General features: G+C 41.5%; 2 protein-coding genes across 3 annotated transcripts; both read left to right on the top strand.

The window, feature by feature from the left end:
- Nucleotides 1–3,930: 3,930 nt before the first annotated feature.
- On the top strand, nt 3,931–7,740 carry pglyrp5 (peptidoglycan recognition protein 5). Of its 2 annotated transcripts, none has more exons than XM_058387187.1 (4): nt 3,931–4,366; nt 5,741–5,840; nt 6,306–6,424; nt 6,524–7,740. In XM_058387187.1, the coding sequence occupies exons 1-4, from the start codon at nt 4,339–4,341 to the stop codon at nt 6,709–6,711; spliced, it is 435 nt and encodes a 144-aa protein (XP_058243170.1). In that variant the 5' UTR covers nt 3,931–4,338; the 3' UTR covers nt 6,712–7,740. The 2 variants fall into 2 exon arrangements, with proteins under 2 accessions (XP_058243170.1, XP_058243169.1); XM_058387186.1 differs by having other exon boundaries at nt 3,943–4,366; nt 5,645–5,840; nt 6,524–7,733.
- A 562-nt stretch (nt 7,741–8,302) lies between these two features.
- On the top strand, nt 8,303–9,085 carry foxg1c (forkhead box G1c). The gene has a single exon (XM_058387945.1). The coding sequence runs from the start codon at nt 8,303–8,305 to the stop codon at nt 9,083–9,085; it is 783 nt and encodes a 260-aa protein (XP_058243928.1).
- The last annotated feature ends 1,542 nt before the right edge of the window (nt 9,086–10,627 follow it).

Raw genomic sequence — 10,627 nt, forward strand, 5'->3', positions numbered from 1 at the left:
TAACATTATGACCACCTGCCTAATATTGTGTTGGTCCCCCTTTTGCTGCTAAAACAGCCGTGACCCACTGAGGTATGGACTCCACTAGATCCCTGAAGCCGTGCTGTGGTATCTGGCACCAAGATGTTAGCAGCAAATCTTTGAAGTCTTGTTAGTTGCCTCCATGTGCCCCACCTTTCAGCTTACAGGACTTTTTGATAGATACTGACCACTGCAGACCGGGAACACCCCTCAAGAGCTGCAGTTTTGGAGATGCTCTGATCCAGTCATCTAGCCATCACAATATGGCCCTTCGTCAAACTCTCTCAAATCCTCACACTTGCCCATTTTTCCTGCTTCTTACACATCGACGTTGTGGACAAAATGTTGACTTGCTGCCTAATATATCCCACCCACTACCAGGTGCCATGATGAGGAGATAAACAGTGTTATTCACTTCACCTCTCATTGCTCATAATGTTATGCCTGATCGGTGTTTGGTTGCATTTGCCTTGCATGCAATAACTGCATTAAGCCAGTTCACCACACTGCTGCAGCTTCTTTTATTTGTTTATTTTGGGGATTTTCTCCATTCTGTCTCCTCTTCAGGAGGTGAAATGGGTTATAGTCTGATGTCTGATTTGGTCAGTCACTCTTACTCCCTGATGAAGTCCTTTGTTGTGATTTGTCTTGCTGCATGATGAAGTTCCTCCCGATTAGACTGGACATATTTCTCTGTAAATCAGGAGACAGAATGTTTCTGTAGATTTCTGAATTCATTCTGTTCCTGTCATCATGAGCTACACGTCAGTAAAGATTAGTGAGCTTGTTCCAGATCATCCATGCAATCCCAGTCATGACACTACCTCCACTTTGCGTCACAGATGAGCACAGATGTTTTTGATCATGAGCAGATCCTTTCTTTTTCCGGACTCCGGCCTTTTCATCACTTTGGTGGAGGTTAATTTTGTTTCCAGAGCTATTGTGGCTCATCTCTGTACCTCTTACTGAACTCCACTTTGGCCTTCTGATTCTTACTGCTGGTGATTGGTTTGCATTGTGGTATGGCCTCTGTATTTCTGCTTTTTTGAAAGGTGGATTATGATACCTTCACCTCTGTTCTTCAGAGCCTTCTGAGGTCATAGCTCTCAGTGTTGCCCCCATCAACTACTGTTGTTTTCCATGGCTGACCGGTTTGATGTCTGGTTGTTAGTATACCAGGGTTTCAGGACATTCCAAATTGTTGTATCTACCCAATGCTTTTGTGCAATATCTCTGGTGGATTTTCCCTTTGCTCAGCTTCAAAAATAACTTGATTTTTTCCCCCATAGATAACACTCTGGTTTTCATATTGCTTTATCCCTCTTTTAACAACAAACACAGCATTTACAGAGCTCAAACTAAGAGATGTTTAGAGCTATTTAGTTTTAAAACAGGGGCCACATGGGCAACAGGAAATACATCTCAGACAAACTGGTCTAATATTTTTGATCACTTGAAGAATATGTGGGTTCAAACAAAAGCTGCCATTTTCTCAATTGTTTGGATTTAAATATAAAGAAGTTTTTATTGAGCTTTTGATCTCAATCCCGAATGTCCATTGTTTAGCAAAAACAAATATTGTAACATATAGCAAAAAAAAGTCTCTGTATGAAGGCAGATGTTTTTGAAAAATATTTATTTATTAATGGGGTCTGCATGTTTGCCTTGCACCTTTGCCTTGCTTGGGGCTTTGATTCCTGCCCTCACCCTATGTGTGTGGAGTTTGCATTTTCTCCCTATGCTGTTTCCACTGCCACAGAGTTAGAAGCATACAACTGTATACACTATATTGCCAAAAGTGTTTGGGACACCCCTCCAAATCACTATATTCAGGTGTTGTTTTTCAGGGGTTGGGCTCGGCCCTTTAGTTCCGTTGAAAGGAACTCTTAATGCTTCAGCATACCAAGACATTTTGGACAATTTCATGCCCCCAACTTTGTGGGAACAGTTTGGGGATGACCCCTTCCTGTTCCAACATGACTGCACACCAGTGCACAAAGCAAGGTCCATAAAGACATGGATGAGTGAGTTTGGTGTGGAGGAACTTGACTGACCTGTACAGAGTCCTGACCTCAACCTGATTGAATACTTTTGGGATGAATTAGAGTGGAGTCTGCAAGCCAGGCCTTCATGTCCAACATCAGTGCCTGACCTCACAAATGGGCTTCTAGAGGAATGGTCAAAACTTCCTAGAAACACACTCCTAAACCTTGTGGAAAGCCTTCCCAGAAGAGTTGAAGCTGTTATAATTACAAAGGGTGGCCCAACTCCATATTAAATTCATGTGCATGTAAAGGCAGATGTCCCAGTTTTGACCTGGCTCACAGTCTCTGCTCTAATTCATGGATTTATGGACCTTTCCTTGTACAATGGTGTGCAGTCATGTTGGAACAGGAAGGGGTCATCCCCAAACTGTTCCCACAAAGTTGGGGGCATGAAATTGTCCAAAATGTCTTGGTATGCTGAAGCCTTTCACTGGAACTAAGGGGCTGAGCCCAACCCCTGAAAAACAACACCTGAATTCAATGATTTGGAGTGGTGTCCCAAAACTTTTGGCAATATAGTATATGTATGCTTTAACATTGCAGTTTCAGAAGCCCAAAACATGTTCCAGCTTGTCAGTGGTGAAGGAAAGTAAATTGAAGGGAAATTGTAATGCCGCAGCAAACAAAGTCATACTATACAACTGTGTGTTTCCGACATTGTGGTAACAGTTTGGGGAAGAACCTCACATGAATGTGAAGGTCAGGAGTATATGAACCTTTGGCTGGAATTTTAGGCAGCATTTGTGTTGTGTGCATAATAACATCACACCTGTAACCATTTTATTCTTTTAACAGAAAATGTGTTGATTAGTTAAATCCTCACGTTGAAATGTGTTATAGCAGCACAGGTCTGACATTTAAATAACAGGCTCATATTAATGCACTCACACTAATACCGTCATCACACACAGGGATTTTACAGCGGACTTTCTCCATAAAGGAAGACTAATCATAAACTGATATGATTTTAGATCATATGAGTAAAGAGTTAATATGGTGAAGTTTTATTTAAAGCTTTATATCAGCATGTTTCCCAGCACAGGAGTTAGTTCCTGTTTTCAGTTTAGTTATAGCAGCTATGTTAAATAAGACAAAAAAAAAATCCTAGCTTGTAAGGGTGTAAACTCCTCTGTCCTGTACAAACAACTTATAAATGCCTTAATGATAAAGTTTTGTTTAACCTATAATTTCATCATCTTCTTCTTCCTATTATTATTATTGATATTATTATATATAATATAATAGCATATTATAGCATTACAGAGCTACAGTTAAAAGATAAAGATGGCTGTGTTCCCCTCAGCACACTATGTATTTGAAACTTTATTTCTCTAGATTTCAAAACTTACAGTGGATTTCACGGCCACCATTAACAACAACTGTTTATACACAGACCAGGTATAACATTATGACCACCTGCCTAATATTGTGTTGGTCCCCATTTTGCTGCCAAAACAGCCCTAACCCTTCACTGGGCACTGTGTATTCTGACACCTTTCTATCAGAACCAGCATTAACTTCTTCAGCAGTTTCAGCAACAGTAGCTCATCTGTTGGATCTGATCACACGGGCCAGCCTTCTCTCCCCACGTGCATCAGTGAGACTTGGCCGTCCATGATCCTGTCACCGGTTCACCACTGTTCCTTCCTTGCACCACTTTTGATAGATACTGACCACTGCAGACCGGGAACACCCCACAAGGGCTGCAGTTTTGAAGATGCTCTGATCCAGTGGTCTAGCCATCACAATGTGGCCCTTCAAATCCTTACTCTTGCCCATTTTTCCTGCTTCTAACACATCAACTTTGAGGACAAAATGTTCACTTGCTGCCTAATATATCCCACCCACTAACAGGTGCCATGATGAGGAGATCATCAGTGTTATTCACTTCACCTCTCAGTGTTCATAATGTTATGGCTGATCTGTGTATGCAGTGTGAATAAACACGTCCTCAAAGCGGCAATTCCGTCCTGCGCCTTAAATCTTAAATTTCCAGTACATATGCAAAACTGTATTCCAGCAAATCTCTCTCTCTCTCTCTCTCTCTCTCTGTGTGTGTGTGTGTATGTGTGTGTGTGTGTGTGTGTATGTACATAATGTCGATGTCGATGACTCTCACGCGGAAATTCCACGAAGAAATGCCCGCCCTTAACAACCCGTGTGGTGTGTTTGCACTTAATTGTTCTCGTTTTTCGTGATTGCACACACACCCACACACACACAGACACACACACACACACAGACACACACAGACACACACACAGACGCAAACATGCCAGCAGCAGCTCAGTACAGTACAGGTGAGACATGCAGACTAAATTTTACTCACATTTCTCTACATGTAGCTTTATTTGTTATTGAATCAGTCAGGCTCTCTTTCTCTATTGTTCGTTATGTGTGTGTGTGTGTGTGTGTGTGTGTTTCTCTCAGTGATGCAGAATTGTTTTGTTAAAACAGATAAATATAAATTCTGTTAGCTTCTTTAGTTACTAAGTGGAACCGGATCCCAGTGTAATCTTTTCCTAAAATTAGTGATTTTAGCTCACTAATTAGGTGCTTTCAGGATGCTGAACAATAATAAAACACTCAAAATCGTTGACTTATATGCTGTTATAACGAATATCACGGTTTCTAATCAAACTAATTAATGTAGATTTTACAATCCATGTTGTGTTCCTGCTCTCACTGTTCCCTATGTGTACTGTGTCATCGTTTTATACAGTGATATCTGTTATATAAAATGTATAGTCATTTCTTTAACAGGAAAAGTTAAATTTACAAAACTAGCCATAATAGATTATATCAAGTCTCTTAAAACAGCTGGCATTAAATTGTAGGTTCATTAAATTGTACACCGATCAGGCATAACATTATGAGCACTGAGATCTGAAGTGAATAACACTGATTATCTCCTCATCATGGCACCTGTTTTGTCCTTAAAGTTGATGTGTTAGAAGCAGGAGAAATGGGCAAGAGTAAGGATTTGAGCGAGTTTGACAACGGCCAAATTGTGATGGTTAGACGACTGGATCAGAGCGTCTGCAGTGGTCAGTATCTATCAAAAGTGGTCCAAGAAAGTAACGGTGGTGAACCTGGCAACAGGGTCATGGGCGGCCAAGGCTCATTGATGAATGTGGGGAGAGAAGGCTGGCCCGTGTGATCAGATCCGACAGACGAGCTACTGTTGCTGAAACTGCTGAAGAAGTTAATGCTGGTTCTGATAGAAAGGTGTCAGAATACACAGAGCATGACGGGTCAGGGCTGTTTTTGGCAGCAAAATGGGGATCAACACAATATTAGGCAGGTGGTCATAATGTGATGTCTGATGGGTTGTAGGTTCATAAAACTGTAGGTTTATAAACCTAAATATTTAGTCTATATAACAGTGAAAATTGTGACATGGAGTAAATTACTTTTACAAATTAAAAAAATTTTTTTTTAGACTGTCTAAAAAGTTTTAGACTGGTCCCGATTCTGTAACTACCTACTCCCCCTTAGAATGAGCAGGGTGAATCTATTCACACACATTTACCAGCATGAGGATTTTGCTGTTGTTGACCTGTCTCTCTTGCGTGCAGTGTCAGTGATCCCCCGCAGTGTGTGGAAGGCAGATGATGTTCAGATGAGAGAAAAATTACACAAACCTGCTGACAAGCTTATTATCCATCACACAGCACTGTGGAGCTGCTGGAGTCAGACGCAGAGCATCTCTCAGCTACAACACATTCAGCACCTACACATCCACGAGCGCAGCTTCAACGACATCGGCTACAAGTTAGTGAATATTGTTATTGTTAACCTTCCTGTAATGTGTATTGCTTAACAGTGCTCTGTTTAATCGGTTTATTCTTGTTCCTATTGTCTGTAAATGACTTAGCACTGTATCTGGAAATAAAAATTCTATCTTGAAATACCTAAACCTGGGTCCTAAACCTCAGGTAAACAGAACCCACAGAAAACAGAAAGGGTTTCACACAGCTCATACTTTACCACAGTTCAATTCCTGATTGGGTTTCTGTTGCTAAGCATCAAGCTGTAACGTAAAAATGTGGGATTTAACACTGCTTTAGAGCAAGGTCTCATAACCCTGCATAAAATGTGGTACTTATCCTGTCTCCAAATTCCTAGTATGAAACGTTCCTCTACCTGTAGTAAAAAGCAGGGTTTAGAGCGATGTTAACGCAGGGTTAAGCTCAATGTGAAAAGCTTTTAAGTTAACTGCTCATTCTGCATGTACAGCTTTTTGGTGGACCAGACTGGTGAGGTGTATGAAGGCCGTGGCTGGGGCATCGTCGGAGCACACGCAAAAGCACATAACCATGACTCTGTCGGTGTTGCTTTTATGGGCAACTTTAATGGTAAGAACACAAAGCTGCCCCAGTGACACACATACCCTCACATGTTTAAGCTTGTTTTAGTATTCACCTGTTGTGTCGGTGTGATTTCCCTGCTCTCAGATGAGTCTCCGAGCTTGCAGGCCCTGTCAGCCGTGCGTGCTTTGATCCAGCATGGAGTGGCCAAGGGATATTTACAACCCAACTTTGTGATTTTGGGACACAGAGACATCGCAGACACGCAGTGTCCGGGAGAGAAGCTGTATTCCTCACTGCACACACTCAAGGCACCAATAATTCACACATCCTGAAAGTTTCATTGACTAAAACCGATGTTTCGATAGAGTTATGATTTTGAGGGATCTTTTATGCTTCTCATCCTGTATTTTGTACATATTTTATTGAAATCCTTCTGTGTATTTCACTGTATGATTACTATTCAGATTGAATAGTTTGTCCTCGCCTGATGTAATATTTAAACCATCAGTATTAAAAAAAAAGATATATATCGTATAGTATAAGATATAACTGTGTTTTTGTTTATCTATGATAATGCAGGAAGCAATCACCTTTGTGTATAGTGTTATACTAAAATATAAATAAAGCAGCTCAGCCATCCCATTAGAGATGAAAGTGATATGCAAAATACTCGGCCCTGCACCAAACGTGAGCCAGTGGCATCGCCTCTTCTCTCCTGTCCTCCTTTCAAGCACTAGGTCAAGGCTTGGCTACATCTCTCAACTGCACAAGGGTTGGTAGTTACAGCCGGTCATCAGATGGTCACCCCCTTCCACTGATTTAAGCCCATGACACCTTGTGAGGGCTCGACAGCAGATCTCCTGCTGACTGTCATAATTCATCCTTCAACAGGTTGGCTCTGCCACCACACCTCCGGCTGTGTCCAGACCTTACCTACCAGCCATTTCCTGAGCATCCCTTCAATCCTCAGCAACCCAAGGGTTCTCCAGGGGGCTGCTTATAGAGACAATTAACATAGACACTGTGCTTTGCCCATAACATTGCAATCCTTTCAGAATATTTAACAGTAAAAAAACAAACAAACAACTGAAAACATCACTTTATCATCTTTCAGAAGGGTGTCGGCACAAACACCATTCATTTACTGTTTTTCATATTTGCTAACTTTTTTCACTAAAGATCTGTCGGACAATTTACGTGTTAATTTGAGCGAGTTAAGATTGTTTATCAATGGCTTGGAAATAAGACTATTGCGCGTGCGCGTTTATTTACCGCACAGCATCGCCATATTAGGTCACTGCTCCCTCGAGCGCAATTTAGTCACGTGCTTGCTATCTCAAGAAAATTTTGAGCAGCTTTTTTCAAGAAGAAGAAGAAGATTCAAGAGGAAGAATTCAAGATTCAAGAAGCTTTATTGTCATTTCAACCACATAGAGTGAAATGAAACAACGTTTCTCCAGGACCTGGTGCTACATAAACATACAACATCCAGTTCAAACACAAAAAACAACACAGAGGTTTGTCCAAGCCACATAAAGTGCAAAGTGTGCAGCTCCTTCTCTTTTCTTTCCTGCTATTTTGTTTCGAAAAAAAAAAAAAAACTCCACTATCAATATCACAGTTATGAAATATAATAATTTCAGTATCTTCAAATACCTGTGTACTCAGTCACAGCCCCGCCCACCCCATTAATTACTACAGGTTTATGGGGAGTCGCACGAGGCCGGGGGCGGGACTGAGTTGATCAAGATTTTAATGATTCAGCGGTGTTCAAGTCCAGAGTTTGTTCATCAGCCTGAGAGACATAATAGCACAGAAACTCCTGACTCAGGTTTCACAAGCCTGAGTCGGCGTTAATATATATATACTTTTTCCGGAAGCAGTGTGTAAAAGTTCCTCTGTTGCGTGTGTGCACGCGCTGTTATGTTAAGGGATTTGAAATCCGCTGATAGAGATTTGCACACATCCTCCTCCTCCTCCTCCTCATCCTTCAGCATCAACAGTCTGCTGCTGCGGCGCGACAGAGACGTGACAGGATCCGCTTCAGGAACACGCGGCAGGAATGATGCGCGCGACGAAAACAGAGACGCGAGAGACAGTGGGAGCGGAGGAGGATCATTGACAGAGGAGAAGCCTCCGTTCAGCTACAACGCGCTCATAATGATGGCGATCCTGCAGAGTCCTCAGCGCCGCCTCACGCTTAGCGGCATTTATGAATTTATCACCGAGAACTTTCCGTACTACCGTTACCGGAACCAGCGCGGCTGGCAGAACTCCATCCGCCACAACCTGAGCCTAAACCGCAGCTTCATCAAAGTGCCGCGCCGTTATGATGACCCGGGGAAAGGCAGCTACTGGACGCTCGATCCGTCCGGCGACGACGACTTCTTCATCAGTGACACCGGCACGCGCAAACTGCGGCGGCGGCGACGTCGCGCGCGCCCTGACCTAGCGCAGAGCCCGAGTGTCACCCTGGGGCTCGTGCTGCCGGGTGATTTCTCCTGGCCCGTGCAGGGGTCACCCTTCCTGCTTCAGCCTCAACTCACAGCTCAGCAATATCGTCTACTTTACCACACGCGTCACGCTGCTTCCTTCTCATCCTGTCTCTCAGTTCCCTCGGGCAATTTCCTGGACTTTTACCCTCCTGCACTGAACTCCGAGCTTCACACTTACTGCCCCTGTAACCGCACTGAACGCGCTTTGTAGGCGGAAACTATAATAATAATAATAATAATAATAATAATAATAATAATAATCATCATCATCATCATCATCATCATCATCATCATCATCATCATCATTATTATTATAGACTGAATAGCTTAAATAAATTCTAAAACATTTAAACATTTCAAGAAAATTTAAATTTACATTTAAAAAAATTTACCCATAACATTCATGGCATAATATACGGTTAATTATTATTATTATTATTACGCATCCACATGTGTATAAAATCTGTGCAATAGATTCAGAAGATGCAATTTCATTCAAGCGTTATAGAGTCACAGAGACTGTTATTCCTTGTTCCTTGTTGTTGTTACTGTTGTCATTTTACAAGGTTTTTTTTTTAGAATGTCCTCAATTAAAATGATTTTATTGTTGAAAAGCAGTTTGTTTCAGTCAGATTGTTTTCAATCAAGTGGCCCTTGTCAAACTCGCTCAAATCCTTACACTCACCCATTTTCCCTGCTTCTAACACATCAACTTTGAGGACAAAATGTTCACTTGCTGCCTAATATATCCCACCCACTAACAGGTGCCATGATGAGGAGATAATCAGTGTTATTCACTTCACCTCTCACTGATCATAATGTTATGCCTGATCTGTGTATACAGATAATGTCAGAAATGTCAGTAACTCACTAGAGATTTCTTGTTTATAGAACAGTTGTATAATCCATATTCACAATCATATAACAGCACTCCTTCTTTCGAGGTGTGTACTGCATACAATGTTATCTACATTTTAATAATCTGAATAGAGTCACATGACCGATAGTAGTTCGTACTCGATCCGTTCCAGAAACACGATTTGTTCTTTAGATATGCAAATTGCTGCCAAGAACACATTATAACATTATATTATTTGTAGTATTATAACAGCAGTATTATAAATACCCGAAACTGCCGTAAATCGTTTCATCCTACTCCAGACTGGGGCAGTGGTAGCTCAAGTGGTTAAGGCTCTGGGCACCCTAACAACCACCCCACCCCACCTTGCTCCACCCTGCTCCAGGGGCACTGCATCATGGCTGACCCTATGCTCTGACCCCAACCCTCAAGGATAGGATATGCGAGGAAGAATTTCACTGTGCTGTATATGTGACAAATAAAAAACTATTAACAAGATGTAGACACATTTCCGCACATGCGCAGTACAAATCGTGTTTCCAGTAGATCGAGTAGTGACAGTCCTCATTAGTGTCCCGAGTTAACCCTTGTTTTATGTTCACTCTTTGGTCCCAGGACATTATTAGGGTTTTAAAAGCACTCCAGAAATCAAATAAATAAATAAATAAATAAATAAAAAGTCATTTACACACATTGTTGTTAATGAATATATTATTTTGAACTGATTTATCAAATACAGATGATAAACAACAACAGAAGCATGAGAAACAAACAGCTTTGAAATCCAGCTCTCGAAAACGCATCTGTGTTTACGGATAATTCACAACAAACGTAAAAACAAACAAACAAACAAAAAAAAAAAAAAACGGTTCCATTTGACCTGACCACTACACA

This window comes from Hemibagrus wyckioides, linkage group LG04, assembly GCF_019097595.1.
Source record: "Hemibagrus wyckioides isolate EC202008001 linkage group LG04, SWU_Hwy_1.0, whole genome shotgun sequence".
Classification (NCBI taxonomy): Eukaryota; Metazoa; Chordata; class Actinopteri; order Siluriformes; family Bagridae; genus Hemibagrus; species Hemibagrus wyckioides.

What these genes read in the sequence shown, in the direction of transcription:
- pglyrp5 (XM_058387186.1), top strand. Translation starts at nt 4,339, where the DNA reads ATGCCAGCAGCAGCTCAGTACAGTACAG. An exon ending in AGCAGCTCAGTACAGTACAG is followed by an intron (nt 4,367 to 5,644) that starts GTGAGACATGCA and finishes TCTTGCGTGCAG; the next exon opens with TGTCAGTGATCCCCCGCAGT. An exon ending in TTCAACGACATCGGCTACAA is followed by an intron (nt 5,841 to 6,305) that starts GTTAGTGAATAT and finishes CTGCATGTACAG; the next exon opens with CTTTTTGGTGGACCAGACTG.
- foxg1c (XM_058387945.1), top strand. Translation starts at nt 8,303, where the DNA reads ATGTTAAGGGATTTGAAATCCGCTGATAGAGATTTGCACACATCCTCC.